Here is a 16831-nt window from a genome sequence, read left to right on the forward strand (position 1 = left end):
TCACTTTAGCAAAAAAAAAAAGTCTGTGTTTTGAATGTCTGGGGTCAACAGAAATTTGTGATGTTAAAATGGGGTCACAAGCCAAAAAAGGTTGGGAACCACTGCTCTAATTGCTTCACAGATGTCTGGAACGCAAGGGTATAGAGATGTGTGTTTGCTGGTAGAAGTGCAACAACTGCAACTGTTGGGCTCTCAGTAAAAAAGTGCCACAGTGGTGCGGTTAAAGCTATTTAGAACAGTAAAGAGGCACAAATCTGCATGGAGAAAATCCCAGTAACGTGAACTGCTTGTTTGTTCTAACACTGTCATCAGGAAAGAATGCTACAAAACTAAACTGACATTTTCCCATATAACACAGAAATAATGTAATACAAAAGAATGTGAATGCAGTAGCTGCCAGTATTTTGTGGAAATCCAAGTTAATCTGACACAGCCAGTATAAAAAAATAAAGGCCTTCTTCATCTGTTGTACTTTGTCTCCTGGATTTAAAAAAGTAATCATATGGGACTCTTCTCATTGTCTACAACATAGATGTGTCAGGAGTCCAGTTGGTTGATTTGGGGGTCTATCACCAGAGTGATTTTACAATCCTCTTCCTCTTTTTCCGGACAATAAAGGTTGCCAACAGTGATCTGGGATGAAAGAGAATAAAAAAAAATAACATACATTTCAGTGCAGGCCACTGGTTGAAATAACTGTAATCTATGGAGACCTAATGCATGCTTTAAAAACATCCTGAATCCTAAGCTGCATTTGGAAATTGTCTACTAAACCTTGGGATTCAACATCTTCAAGGTAAAAACATGCAATAATTATAAAGGAGAAACACACAAATGCGACACAGACTCATGAAGTTATAAACATGCAATTGTCAAATCTGGTCCAAAGGGTAAAAAGTGCAAAATATAAAACCCGTAAAGGCGTCATATTTAGCTAAACCCACTTTTATTAGTCTTTGGTACATTTATTTGTGTATTTGTGGACCCTAATAGTTCAAAAACTTTGAATTTGAACCCTCCAGGTGCTGCAAAGCTATCTTTATATTCATTTTGGTAAAAAATCGAGTGGATTTCTACAACCTGTTTTAATTCCTGCTTGATTTGTTTTGTCTATATCAGGGGTGTCAAACTCATTTTAGTTCAGGGGCCACATTCAGCCCAATATGATCTCAAGTGGGCTGGATTAGTAAAATAATAACAGTGAGAAAGTAAAATTACATTATAATAATGTTTACATGTACAATGTTTCCTTAAAAATCTGAATAACATGAGCAACTTTAAATGTCTTAAGACAAACAAGTGCAATTCTAGCAATATTCTGCCTCAGTTTATCAGTTTATCATTTACACATGTGCATTACAACTTACATTACAATTTCAAATATACAAAACATTTAGTAACGGGCAGAATATTATTAGTAAAATTGCATTTACTTCTCTTAAGACATTTCAGGTTGTTTGCATTTGTTCAGGTTATTCACATTTTTTGTGAGAGGATAGTTTGTTGGTATAAACATTTTCATGTAATTGTACTTTTTTACACTAAAACAAAGATAAAATCTGCAGTTTTCATTACTTATAGGTTATTATGATAATATGTTACTGGTCTGACCCAACTAAGATGTAATTGTTCTGTATGTGGAACCTGAATTAAAATGATTTTGACACCAATGATCGTTAATATCTTAGAGTAATTTTTGCATTTCACAAATTCATCCCAGGGGCCGGACTGGACCCTTTGGCAGGCCGGATTTGGCCCCCGGGCCGCATGTTTGACACCTCTGGTCTATAACTAGTTACATCACGACATTTGCACATATAAGGTCAAGACTTCCATACTGAAAATATGTCCAAACTTTGAGCCTATTACCTAAAATGTTTATTTGTTGCCTGAACGGGACAGAGCAGCACAGTCAACAAACTGGAGGGGGGGTGGGGCTTTTGCATTTAAAGGGCCAGAGCTCAAAACAACCTTTATGGTGTTATTATTCGAAAATAGGGTTGAAGATGGACCTGTGGAGTTGAATTAATGAAGAATTCAGACCCAAGCACGGCATTTACCGTTTATGTAGAGCACAGGGAAATGTTTGAAAATGCATAATTCCATTTAAAAAAGTAAAATATCACTCCTTTAAAGATTACAAAAAAAAAGGGTAAAACAAGCAAATAACACATTCAGTTATATCAAACAACTTTAATTATTAAATATTACTAAAATTATCACTAGAGTGTTTATAATAAAAAGCTCTGAAGTTATTCCAGTGTATTGGATTATAAAGATATATTCGCAGTCCAGGGTATTAATGTGACCACTAGAGGGAGGGGAGTAGTGAGTCACTCTATCGATCTCCCATGTTGAGGAAAAGTAACACCACGGGGCCTTTGATCACAGTAAAAGTATCGAGTAGGGATGTAATGATTACTGGTATAATGATAAACCGTGGTAAAATTGCAGACAGTTAGTATCACCGTTTAAATTCTAATTATCATGATAACTGTGTTTGATTACTGCACTTTTATGGGAAAAAAACCCTATGTAAAGATCTGCTTTTATGTCAAATATCTGAGTATAGTTTTAATTTATTACAATTTTAATTTTATATACCTAATATTTGGAACCAATATTCACTTTTAAAGTCTTTGAAAAGGTTTGTTAAGCATCTTTGTGTTATTTATGAAATAATTTATATACAATTTTTAAATCGGATTTTCTATTTTTTTTTGTGTTTTTTGTTCTTTTATGTTGATATAGTAGGTTAAAGTGAAAAAATAATAGACAGATGATATTAATGAAGTTGTGTGGAAAAAAAGATCCCAAACATGGGTATAGTAAACATTTGTTTAGGCAAAATCAAAAGGACTGAAAAATGGATAAAATAGGCTCAGACCCCTAAGGGTTAATATTTGAATGTTTCTGCCAACGGAAGGTACATTGTGTCAATTATTTTATTTTATTTTATTTTTGTTGTTGTTGTTGTTTTTTTCAAAATACAACTTGGTTAAATTATTTCAGTGTGTGTATTAGTACTTTTTGAACATTTTGAGCACAATTTCAACAATACCACGATAATAATGATAACCGTGATAATTTTGGACACAATAATCGTGATATGAAATTTTCACATTGTTACATCCCTAGTATCGAGATGAGATGAGAACCACGAAGAAACTTCAAGAGTCAACCAAAGTGACAAAGTGATCAAATCTAGAAGCACTGTTGTTGTTTTCTCCATTGGACACAGCTCTAAATAACTTATGAAATTATAGTGTTTCTTCTACATAGGTGAGATCAAGTATGAGACTTATGAAGTTATAAAGTTCTTATGTGATATTATTACTGTTTTTCGATCCACCGCTCAGAATAAATTGTGACCTAGTTTGGACAATTCCAAACAGATGTTTAGTGTAGCTACAGATAGAAACTGAAAATAACACAGAGGTGATTTGTGGTTTTTCTGTGGCTGTTTTCTGTTTAATAACAAAGCTAAGCAAACAGAACCACAGCATTGTCACAATTCTATTAAATACAGATGGAAAAAACACCTACTTTATTGTTGTTCTCAGAAATATCGCTGAGAAGGTCCCGAGGTACTGGTACTTTGGGGAAGAGGTTTTCCTTATTTCTGTATATGGAGAAATGAACATTAAGGCAAAGTACAAAACACAAACAGACTTTTTTTTTTAATAGAAGCAGAACCATCCACATACTTTCGACAACACACCAATGTGAGGACGACCACAACTGCAAGCCCCAGTGGGATGATAATGGCAGCAAACAGTAACAGATTAGTATCTGCATCTGCAAAAAACAACACCACAATCTCAGTTAAATGGCCTTGCAATTTATGCTTATAAAAAAATACTTAAAAGTTGAGTAAATACACATAAATGTCACAGATAAACTGCAATAACTGAGAGCTCTCAACCACACAGTGCAATATTGATTGACTTGGGCGATATTGACTTTTTAACATCAAATTAGCACAGTTTATTTATTTTTAACACAGATTTTATTATGTGCATTGTTTATTATGAATTTTTATATATTTTTATACTGTCCACAATTGTTTTATCTGTGTGTTTTGGGAGACCAATGCATCATCATTTTGACTTTTTTTGTTATTTTTACAAACTAAAAGGTTAGAAAATATGCTGTGAGTGAGTCCTTTTTTCCCATTTTTACAGAGCACTTTTTTTTTCCAGATATTTCAAAATCTAGCAGTCATTTACAATTTAATGCATGTTATAATACTGATAAAATGGCTTCTTCTCCAGCTTTTAGTACAGACATAAGTGAAATTACTGTGGTGACCCAATAAACCTATAAAGTGCAATCTCTCAGGTTTCAGAAACCGTTGGAATTCTTCCAGTTGTATGAACAGTGAAAGAGTAACAGCCATCCAAACTACACATGTGCTTGGTGTGTCAGCGATGACACATCAGGTTTTAAAGAGTTAAATGACAAACAAAGACTCTGAATCTAAACAACAGACATACCAAAAATTTTCTCTTGACTCCATTCTGTTCCTCCTCTATCTGCGTTTGTTTCAGCTCTAATGGAGATGCGGTACTGACAGCTGGATTCACGTTTTAGTATCCAGTATGATTCTTCTGGCATTTTCTCTTCAATCTGTGATAAAATACACAATGGAAAACACATGAACACACATGAAAAACTGTCTCATAGATAACACTGGGTTACAAAAAAATATTTTTTGCAAGTTGTCTAGGATTTTTCAGCTGAATTAGGACCATTTTGCACCGCTAAATCCAAAAATGACATCTGTTTTTCTCAATCAGGTCAGGTTTTTTTTTGCTAATTTGATTTTGAAAAATTTGATCTTCTCACAAAATTGATTACATTTTTGTAAACTTTATCTTGGTCACCAAGTTTAATACCAAAATAAGATTGGTAAGCACACTTTATGAAACTTGTGACTTGATTCCTGTTAGGTACAATGGTGTATTCACCGCAGATGTAGCAGAATACGTCAGGCTTATTTTTGCAAGATCTTCTAGTCGAAGCCATTTCATTCACCTGTAATATTAAAAAAACCCTTAATCATAAATTGGCAAAAGTAAAATCTTCAGAACTCATTTATTGCAAGAAATATGAAAGAATTTTGTATCATATGATGTGAAAATGCCCATAAATGTAAGCAAAAATGTTAAAAAGCCAATATGTAGCATAGTTCTGAAAGTTGACCTGATTGAGCAAAATTAATGTGATTTTTGGATTCAGCACACCAAAGTTATCCTAAATCAGCTCAAAAAACTTAAACGATAAATTTGTTGTTGACCAGTGTAATGTTTGCACTTTCAGTAGAAGGATGTTAAGTTGATATGATGCAAAAACAAGGGCAAAAAAAATCTGTGGAAAAAATCTGGTTTTACATATCTGAAGAAAAAAACCAAGTTTGTCGCACACATTATATTCTAAACAGGAAAAACCTACAGAGCTTTCTGCAAGTTCAATGTAATACATTCACATATTTTTCTGCCAGTAATAAATATTCAACAGTGGTTCTTCTATCCAGGCTGGAAGTGACTCTGTTCAGTACAGTTATTTTCTAAAATGGACGTATTAAATGTGACAACAGCATAAATCTAGACATAAACATTTAGGTATTGTATTCCTGTGTCTCCTACCGGTGGTTGATCACACCGAGTGTACTTTATAAAGAAATTCCAATCTGACGGCCTGAAGAGATCAGGAGGAATCCAGCTGATGTTGAACTCGTTTGCAGTTTTAGTAACTGTCCAGTTAGGGGGGGGCGGTTTCACTGCACAGAAAAACATAGAACACAGATGGTTAAAAAAAAAAAAAGAGTAAAATACTGTCACACAATTTTCTGAAATCACCCTCACACACATACATTCATGGAAAACATTATTAGACCATCAAAAGTCATCAAAATCAATGGTTATGCAATCAAGTACTAACTCCTGTGTGTATCATGTGACTAAAACAGACAGAAAAGAAAACATGGAATGCCTAAAAGCACTGTTTTTGGCAGTACAATGCCATAGATATCATTGGAAGAACTGAAGGGATTGTGGTTATTATTAAGAAAACATGGAAAATGGCTAGAGATCAGCTCCGAAATTAAACTCTTATGAGATATTTTTGTTGTTATCATTATATTTGTCCAAACGCATGCACCTTTAATGGTACCAGGCATTAAAATGAACAAGAAATTGAAGAAAACAAGGGCGGTCTAATAATTTTTTCAGCGACTATGCTTTTTTTCGGCTAAAATGTTGTCATGGTAGTCAAAAGCAACATGTCATCTCCTATAACACACACACACACTGAGACAATAACCACTGAGCATTTCCAAGAAAGGACAGAAACATCCTTCACTGTAAGGCCGAATGGGGAAGCACCATGTGTTTCAACATAATGGTTCCTCAGTAGGACTCATGATAGTAATCTAATCTACACTCACCGTGTAATGTAGTTATTCTGTAGGTGTTCCTAACAGGCTTGTTGTGCACCGTCCCATTCAATAAGTAGTTGATGGACTCACTGGTTTTCATCTTCAAATTACATCCGGTCCTTATTTTATTGGTGCGTGTATATGAGGGGCACTCTTGTATAGGGGATATGTCAAGGGAGTTACCAGATTCATCGGCTAACCTAGAAAGACACAAAGACAGGTTCAATTAATTTCAACAAATAACGCCCATATTTCAACAGAAACCCCATTCCACACCCAGGCTGATTAAACATCACTGAACATAAAGTTTAATAATTAACACAAGGATCAACCCATTGATTTCACATGGCTTTAGTCTAATGTGATGAAACTTTACTGTATAAGGAAGTAACGTAATACAACTCAAACACATGTTTTGTGTAACAATGCCTTTCAGTTTACCACAACCTCAAAGCAGGAGAAGTTACAAAAGGCAGTAATGTTAATGTTAATTTTGACTTGTATTTCATTATCGACAGTAAGAACACAGTATATTTTTTTTAATTTTATGTTTTGTCTTGTCAACTTTATCCATTCCTGACATTCAAGCTGCAATACATTAAAAAATAGGACCAATGGCCCTGTAGCTTACCGGCCAAATTAAAAGCTTTGGGAAATGTATCCAGATGCCATTTATTATCACCCAGTTCTGTGTATTTATTATATTACAGAAATAGCCCATGTTTTGGTCATATTCCAATCAGATCTGTAAAAAATTCAAATTCCAACTTGATATCATTGATATTTACTGATTTATTGGATCAATCCACTTCCTATCTCTTATAATGGGAAAATTTTTCAAAGTTGCACCAAATCTAGAATCAGATCCGGATTGAAATAATTTCAATACCTAGTGTTGACATCATCATACAGAAGCTGTATACCAAGTTTGAAGTCAATCAGAACTGGAGTTTGGGAGAAAAAGACGATTGAAATTTTTTTCCCATAAGAGCCCATGTTAAATTTTCCGTAAGTTCCTGGATCCAGAAGAAGATCCTGATCAGCATGTGGACATTATGTTTTGGTCATCTCCCCATCAGGGCTGGACTGTAGAAATTTACACTGGATATCATTTATATTTACTGAGTTATTGCATCGATCCCCTTCCTATCACTTATAATGGGGAAATTTTTCAAAGTCGCACCAAATCCAGAATCAGATCCAGATCCAAATAATTTCACTAACTTTTGTTGACATCATCATAAAGAAGCTGTATACCAAGTTTGAAGTCAATCGGAATTGTAGTTTTGGAGAAGAAGACTGAAATTTTTGTAATGGATGACAGACGACGACAACGACGGACACCACATGACGACAATAATTTATGGCCTGTCGGCAGGTAAGCTAAAAATGAAACATCTGCAATTTACAGATTAAATAGTGATCTGATATGAACAGGCGCAATTATTTGCTACGAAAGCAGCATCCAGGAAAGGTCCAGTCCTTTAGTAACAAAAATGGGACACAGATTACCAGTTCCCCAAAAAATACATGAGAAGATTACTGAAATGTTTGAAAAAAAAAAAAAGTTCCTCACAGAAAGATACGAAAGACTTGGGTATTTCACCATCTAGAGTGCAGAAAAGATTAAAAGATTCAACAACCCTGGATGTATTTCAATGCATTTAAGGACAAGGGTTCAAGTCTTCAATAACATGAACACTGAACTGTCAAAAACCACTAACTACCACATGTTTTGGACATCACTGCCTACTGGACTGAAACTTTAGAGACTTTATCAAAGATTTTTACGAGACTGATCCCTCCAGTTCCAATAACAACTAGTAAAGTGTCATGAGATAACTTTTTTGTGATCTGGCGCTATATAAATAAAATTTGATTGATTGAGTGATTTGATTGGTTTTCCCCTGTAAGTCGCTTTGGAAAAAAGCATCTGCCAAATGCATAAACATAAACATAAACATAAAGCATTCGGCGAGCACAGTCCTTCGCCAAGATCAGATCATAAAACATTTGCTCCTTGTGCCAATATCAACTTTTCCTGTAAATTACATGAAATTCCGTGCTCCTTTCTGGTGGGTGGGGGATGCGGTAGCAGTTGGCCCTCTCCCACTGGTCGGGATGCAGCACTGTGTCGCTGGCGCCTGGTTATTGGGGTCGGTGGCTGCCTCCTGGTGTGGATGGCTCCTTGAGACAGTGCCTACTCTTTTACTTTCTGATCATCTCCAAGGTTATAATAGTTTTGGATTTTTCATTATAGCTTAGTTTTATTTAGTTTTGACTTTTTTTTTTCTCTAATTCAGTTAGTTTTAATTTGTTTTTAGAGCAGGTTTGCTAGTTTTTATTAGTTTTAATTTTTTTCTAAATACTTAGTTTTAGTATTAGTTTTAGTTTCTTTATATCTTTTATCTTCTTCGCCGTCATATTCAAATAAATCCCAGACAGGACTCTGCTTTCTCCCAACTTTAGTCTCCATGTTTCCAGGTAGAGTGGGGACAAGAAGACAACTAAACAACAAGTGACAAGAAGTGACGGACCGTGAAGTACCGTATAATGCCGCTAGCTAAAATTGCTAGAGCAAAATAAATCGCTTTCATATTAATCCAACATTGACAAAGACGAAAACAAAGGGAATTTTATCCATAATTTTTATGTTTTAGTTAGTTTTGTAAGCACACGATACAGTTTCAGTTAGTTATCCTTTTTTTCTTTTAATTATAGTTTTTATTTTATTTCAGTTAACAAAAATGTTTTTTCAATTCTAGTTTTCGTCATTTCGTTAGTTTTCGTTAATAATAACCTTGGTTCTCTCGCACTCAGTCAGTCTTTTTAAGTGTACGTGTGCTTGTGTGTGTGTATGTGCATGTGTGTGTGAGTGTGAGTGGGTGGGTGGGTGTAGTACTGATTTTTAAACCTGTCTGTAAAGCACCTCAATGTATGAAAAGTGTATAAATGTATAAATAAAGATTGATTGATAACTTTCTGAGTTACCTTGCTAACAGTCAAACAGACTGACAAACCCCGATGAAAACATAACCTCCGTAGTATCCCCTGCATTTTGCATTTTTTAAGTGAAAATTGGGTATTTTCCTATATTTAGCTTACTAATCATGTCGATATTCATAAAAACTCAGATTAAAGTTGAGGATTATCATTTCAAAAACAAAGAAAACTGAAGAAAAAGTGACTTTTTCAGCAAAATCTATCATTAACTGAACATAAACCCAGTGTGTCCATCCACTGTCATTGATCAAACTCCATGGGTTTTAGTGGTGAATCAATGTTGTAGAAGATGACGGTGTTTCCATGTTCACTACAGAGCCTCTGAACGTCCAAATGGGTCATATCTGATGACCATGAAAAGATGACAAACTGTATTTTACACCAATTATTTACATGTATTGATAGAATTAGTGGATCAATAGGGATTAAACAGTTACATCAGTAGATGTATTTGGTCATAGATGGATGTTTGGGTTTTTATGGGTTAACTTTAATTTAATGTATTTTCTGATTCAGGGCTATAATTAGTTTGGTAAAATGTTGGATGTACAGTACTACTACCAAGGTTCACCTGACAGTATAACCATCATTTTAGGAAAGAAAATACTAACGTATAGAAAAAACTGAGGTCTGGAGGAGCATCAGGGGCTGGCTGCCAGGAGCAGTGGGTTAAACTGGAGGAATGGATGACACAATCCGAAGTTTTCACCAAGTCTGAAAGGAAAAGAAAACATGTTTTCATGAATAGGCCAAAACTAAAGAATTAATCCAGTCTGTGTTTGATAAAAACTATTTTAGCCCACATTTTATTTGATGGAGAAACGTTTAATATTTGAGCTTATTTAAACATTTGGATCCAAATCGGGTCCTTTTTACAGTAATGGAATGTTAAATGAGTTACCTGGGTCGTTGTAGTTGATGACAGCCGGCTTATTCTTCCTCTCTGAACAAGAAGTATTGACAAAAAATTGAACAAATCCTCCAGACATGATTGTTTTCTTGTTCGTCTGATGGACCAGAACAGAGGAACAGAAGTGAAACACAATGCAGCAAACAGCAAACAACAGAAACATGACACAATTTGGCATAAAAAGCACAAACACACAAAAAAAACTGTGTATAGTGGTGTCATGTATAGAGTATTATCATGCAGATCAAACAAGTCACAATGGAAAATGTGTCTGTGCAACCAACATAATAATGTATATTCTTCACTTATGACATTACATTTGCATATCATCCTGTTCTTTCTGCAGGATTTCAGTAGTAGTGGACTATAGTTTACAATGACACATTAAACTAAACTACTAAATTATGGTTTAATATAGCCTCTTACATACTTTCTTGATGCCATGAATTCCTTTTAGTAGAGAAATGCCTGTCCTAAAATGCCACCTGTTGATTCTTTGTCTGTTTTTTTTATATTAAAAGTTATCAGATCCTGAAATAAATGCTATAAAACCATTGCTGTGTCAAATTAAAGACATATCTTACAATATCAGGATCTTCTTTTAACCATAAAGAACTAAATATCAATCACCAACCAAATCCATCTACTGATCTAAAATGTTTAATATCTGCTGATCCACTAATCTTATCAATACATGTAAATAATTGGTGTAAAATACAGTTTGTCATCTTTTAAAGGTCATCAGATATCACCCATTTGCACGTTCAGAGGCTCCGTAGTTACCGTGGAAACACCATCATCTTCTAGAACATTGATTCACCAGTAAAACCCATGGAGTTGGATCAGTGACAGTGGATGGAAATGCTAGATTTTACTGAATAAGTCACTTTTTGTAACATGCTCCCTGTTTTTGATATAATAACCCTCAACCTTCATCTGAATTTTTTTGAAAATCTACATGATTAGTCAATAAATACAGGAGAATATCTGATTTATACTGATAAAATGCCAAATACAGAGGATAATACTATAATAAATGGTGATAAATCACTTACGAAAAGTTAGATACAGAGAAAATTTCATTTGGGAACTGACACAAAAGTAGCGCTGAGTCCTTATGGGTTAATCTGAAGATGGATTTCACATAGTCTTTGACCAACTATGTACAAGTAAATCCTCTACAGTGGTCAATGAATGACAACTGGTAAACTGGATACTGGGACGTACTGTAGAGCAAACATAGTGAACAACATGCATAAATATTGAAAAACCTTACGCAGTTCTTTTTTGAAGTAATGTCCACGCTGTATGTTATGTTGTCCTTCTTTGTTGATACACATATTTGATATTTGCCGTTTTGCACTGGCTTCTCTGGTGGAGGTAACCAGCAAATCTCTGGAAACATCCCATTGGCCCAGGTTAGGGATATATATTGCTGCAGTGTGTCTTGAGCTAAAGGAAAAACAAAAAAAAAAAAGACAGAAATCTGGTAACACAAGGCTTCTGTATGCATTTGGTGAACGTCCACTCATTCCTTCAAGTCAGTCTGTTCATGTGAGAAGATGGCGATTAAAGTACAGCTGTGGGATTATTTGTAACTGCTATTGCAAGAAAAAACAAACACTAAGCATCCGCCCATTCAGACACAATGGAATCGACTTTCCCAGAGAGCTGTAGAAAATAGTTGAATTATAAATAACGTATGAAGCAAAATACATGACAGAGAAACAGATTCTATTGGGTTTAATAAAAAAAACAAAAAAAACAAACCCTGATCTGTAAATGAGGACATTGGGGAATTCATAGTGAACTCAACTTGAAAGAACTGTCAGATTTGTTATGCTTTATTCCAGTATAACTAACAAAAGTGGATGATAACAGACTGGATTATACTGTCGATTAGCCTTTTGGTCTGGGAAATGTAAGAAAGAAAAGAAACATGACGACCTCAGCAAAACAGATGTTGATTTTACAGTCACTGAGGACCAAAATGACGGAAAAGATTAACATTTCATAAGCTGGAATCACAGAATTTTGACTTTATTTTCTTTAAATTTACTCAAACTGATGATTGAGCCTAAGTGTAGTGCCTAAAATCAATGCAAATCCTCCTCATATTGATTCACATTTCTATTTACATTCCATATTTTCTGCTGAATGTGTCTGATTTGAGAACATGGTAGTTGACACGCTGCACCACCTCGACAAACTACTCTTTGCTTCAAGTAAAGAAAAGAGGTTTGAACTGAAACTTATGAGAGGCCTTAGCCTCAGGAAGTGGAAGGATGTGACTATTACTGTTTGTCACTGCAGGGATTTCATAACTCCTGACTCTGCAGCCCAGAGTCTTAAGCATGAGAAATTCAGTGCAGAATGTTATGTACAGACGCTCTACTCTAGGGAGGAAAATGACTGGACAAAATGCCTCACAATTCACAGAATGCTGACGCACCTAACGTCCTAACATACCTAACACAGTGACATTTAGCTGGGAAAAAATTAATTAATTACAAATTTGGAAGTAGTACATTAAATATCATAGACATGGATAAAAAAAAACAACTCCTAAATCAAAGTTGAGAGAAATTAAGTTAAAACCATATCTGAGGCATTTTGGAAAGCAAAGATAATTTAAACAAAACTAACCAATGCAATGATATTTATCACAATATAAAACTATATTATGACACTTGTCATTATTTGTCCTTTAACAGTTTTTCTAAATGTGTGGGTAATGTGCACATTACAAAAGGCTATAGGTGAAAAAATATATCTATCACAATCTGATTTTATGTGGTGATAAATATCAAATCTGCATTTTTTTATTTTTTGTCTTTTGGATTTATTTTGTTTACATTTCAGCTACAGGGTTAGGGTTAGGATTGTTCTGTTGTTTTACCTCATTTTACTACATATACACACATAATTTGATGTTGAAAAAGACTGATTGATTGATTGATGTATTTCTTTCAAATATGGATGTCAAAACAAAAGAAAATAAATAAACAAAACACTTAAACATAAGACATATAATACATATTTGAAAAGGAGTGAGAAGAAGTATAACTTATAAACTCCCACCCCTTCTCCTTATATAATCAATAACAATAACAACCTTCCTAGTCTAGGCATATATATTATATATACCATAATGTGACTGATACTTATTAAATAATTTAGTTTCTGGTGTTACATTATTATGAACCAATATAATATGATTTACATAAACACATAATACAATAGCATATATATGTAAATACATACTAATACATATTAATACACAGATCTACACACCCACACATATACATGTACACCTACATATACACACACACACACACACACACACACACACACACACACACACACACACACACACACATATACAGGGTGGGGAAGCAAAATTTACTATATTTTGAGGCAGGCATTGAAAGACAGTGTATGACCAATTAGTTTATTGAAAGTCATGAGAATTTATTTGCCACAAGAAAATTTCCATAATAGAAAATGTTTTTATTCTATGTGTCCTCCTTCTTTCTCAATAACTGCCTTCACACGCTTCCTGAAACTTGCGCAAGTGTTCCTCAAATATTGGGGTGACAACTTCTCCCATTCTTCTTTAATAGTATCTTCCAGACTTTCTCGTAATAGTTTTGCTCATAGTCATTCTCTTCTTTCCATTATAAACAGTCTTTATGGACACTCCAACTATTTTTGAAATCTCCTTTGGTGTGACGAGTGCATTCAGCAAATCACACACTCTTTGACGTTTGCTTTCCTGATTACTCATATGGGCAAAAGTTTCTGAAAAGGTATGGATAATAGTGTTAGGTATGATTATGACATCAATATATGTTTGGTTTCAAAACAATTGACGTAGTGCCTGCTGAGAAAAAACAAATAATGTTCATTGTAAATTTTGCTTCCCCACCCTGTACATACATATACATATACATATACATACCACATATCACATACTTGTACATCTTTATAACACCCAGTGATACCCAACACCCCCCTCATCCCTGTACCTCTTAAAAATTGTGTCTTTGTACCTCCTTTTAAATTCTTTCATGTTGGACATTGCTTTAACTCTATATTGAATCCGTTCCTCAGCCTCACCCCGCTGACTGAAACACAAAAACCCTTCCTAGTCATGTGTATTAAGTGAATTTTAAAGTTAATTCTTCCCCTTAAATTATAACCCCCCTCATGAATACTGAATAATTTCTATATATTATTTATCCTTATAATTCTAGAATAGAATAGAATAGAATAGAATAGAATAGAATAGAATAGAATAGAATAGAATAGAATGTTGTTCTTCCTTTAAATTTCTAAAATGCTGCCAACTGTTTATGAAATACCAGTAATAAACTACTATTTAAAAGTAAATATACTGTTATTTTCAGAATTCATATTGCAGTCATCAGACTAAAAATTAACAAAACAAGCATTGCATTAGAAAATAAAGATATACAGATGTGTTCTGTTAGATCTTATGTCTTCAGTGTCTTGCTTGGTGTTTCATTATGTTTTCATTTTGTTATTTCACAGTATTATGTCTTATGATACAGCAGTTGAACTTTTGGCTAGTACTGATACTGATGCTTCTTTCTGTTTCTTTATTTTCTCTCTTTCTTTATCTTTCGGTATTGATCGCTTCCTTAAAGAAAATGTCATCATGAATATGAAAATAGTTACTATTTTAGCATGTTTTAACCCTTCATCACATTATTTTTGAATTAACACAGATTCAAACACATCAAAAACTTTTAATATAGCATGATAAATATCTGTTAATACCATCACTGACGACACATTTTATATGATGATGATCATATTGGCTGATATTACTTTCTTTGTATTGTACTTTAAAGGGTAAAGTCACTATTTAGCGTGACCTCTGACCCCATGACAAGAGGCAGCACAAACAGTTAGAAACATCTGACATGTGTTGAATAGAACCTGGTATAAAACATCAGAAAATTAACACAATAATCTGACATTATCTAAACAAAAGGGTTAAATACATGTAAAGTGCAAAGTCACACTAAATACTACCTTGTTGGTTTATAGAAGCTGTTTTTTCCCTGAAACTTTTGTTTTTCTTGCTGGACATACTTCACAAACACTATGAACAAAAAGTTAAGGATATTTTTTAATTTTTGGCCTATTTTTTTCAGTTGGGATTCTTGCACAGCGTATTTTACTTTTTTGTGTGTGAATTGAATTGAAACTCATTTTTTAAATGACCAGATATAGTTTTATTTACAAATGGCAAAAATGAGAAAAAAAATGTATCCTTAACTTTTTGTTAGTAGTGTATATCCAGATTAGAGACTATGAAAAGCATATGTGTGGTCATTAGAACTTCACTGAACCAACAAACCTAATGTTCATGTCGGACTTTTGCACTGGACTGTATGTTTCAATGTTATGCTGTTTCATTTTTTTGACGTTGAACAAACATTTTAATCATTTTAATGAAATGTTTTGACCATTAAAATACGTTTCTTCAGCTGGGATTCTTGCACAGTGCATTTTACTTTTTTGTGTGTGAACTGAATTGAAACACATTTTTTTAATGACCAGATATAGTTTTATTTACAAATGGCAAAAATGACAAAAAATATATCCGTAACTTTTTGTTAGTAGTGTATATCCAGATTAGAGACAATGAAAAGCATATGTGTGGTCATTAGAACTTTACTGAACCAACAAACCTAATGTTCATGTCGGACTTTTGCACTGGACTGTATGTTTCAATGTTCTGTTGTTTCATTTTTTTTTTGACGTTGAACAAACATTTTTATCATTTTAATGAAACGTTTTGACCATTAAAATAAGTTTAAAAAGCCATAGTTTCTTCAGCTGTTACTCAGGATTATCAGTGATGACACATTTATGTCCAGATATTTTTAATTTTTGGCCTTTTTTTTTCAGTTGGTATTCTTGCACAGCACATTTTACTTTTTTTTGTGTGAACTGAAACACATTTTTTTAATGACCAGACATAGTTTTATTTACAAATGGCAAAAATGACAAAAAAAAAAGACCAAAAAAAAAAATCCTTAATTTTTTGTTAGTAGTGTATATCCAGATTAGAGACTATGAAAAGTATATGTGTGGTCATTAGAACTTTACTGAACCAACAAACCTTATGTTCATGTAGGACTTTTGCACTGGACTGTATGTTTCAATGTTATGTTGTTTCTTTTTTTTTTTTTTTTTTTTTTTTGACGTTGAACAAACATTTTTATCATTTTAATGAAATGTTTTGACCATTAAAATAAGTTTAAACAGCCATAGTTTCGTCAGCTGTCACTCAGGATTATCAGTGGTGACACATTTATGTCCAGATATTTTTAATTTTTGGCCTTTTTTTTTTTCAGTTGGTATTCTTGCACAGCACATTTTACTTTTTTTTGTGTGAACTGAAACACATTTTTTTAATGACCAGACATAGTTTTATTTACAAA

The 16831-nt window shown here is 33.7% G+C and overlaps 1 protein-coding gene across 1 annotated transcript in view; it reads right to left on the reverse strand.

Annotated features, from left to right (window-relative positions):
* The window catches only part of LOC115438259 (granulocyte-macrophage colony-stimulating factor receptor subunit alpha-like), an 18461-nt gene continuing 1630 nt past the window's right edge, over nucleotides 1-16831 (reverse strand). The window contains exons 2-10 of the mRNA XM_030161714.1: nucleotides 11629-11804; nucleotides 10344-10449; nucleotides 10054-10156; nucleotides 6449-6639; nucleotides 5649-5782; nucleotides 4497-4629; nucleotides 3708-3798; nucleotides 3547-3622; nucleotides 1-633 (exon numbers count right to left, since the gene is read on the reverse strand). Of these exons, the coding sequence (XP_030017574.1) occupies nucleotides 538-633; nucleotides 3547-3622; nucleotides 3708-3798; nucleotides 4497-4629; nucleotides 5649-5782; nucleotides 6449-6639; nucleotides 10054-10156; nucleotides 10344-10449; nucleotides 11629-11804 (1106 nt within the window). The 3' untranslated portion in view covers nucleotides 1-537. The remainder of the gene's footprint in view (nucleotides 634-3546; nucleotides 3623-3707; nucleotides 3799-4496; nucleotides 4630-5648; nucleotides 5783-6448; nucleotides 6640-10053; nucleotides 10157-10343; nucleotides 10450-11628; nucleotides 11805-16831) is intronic.

Source organism: Sphaeramia orbicularis, chromosome 18 (genome assembly GCF_902148855.1).
Source record: "Sphaeramia orbicularis chromosome 18, fSphaOr1.1, whole genome shotgun sequence".
Taxonomy (NCBI): Eukaryota; Metazoa; Chordata; class Actinopteri; order Kurtiformes; family Apogonidae; genus Sphaeramia; species Sphaeramia orbicularis.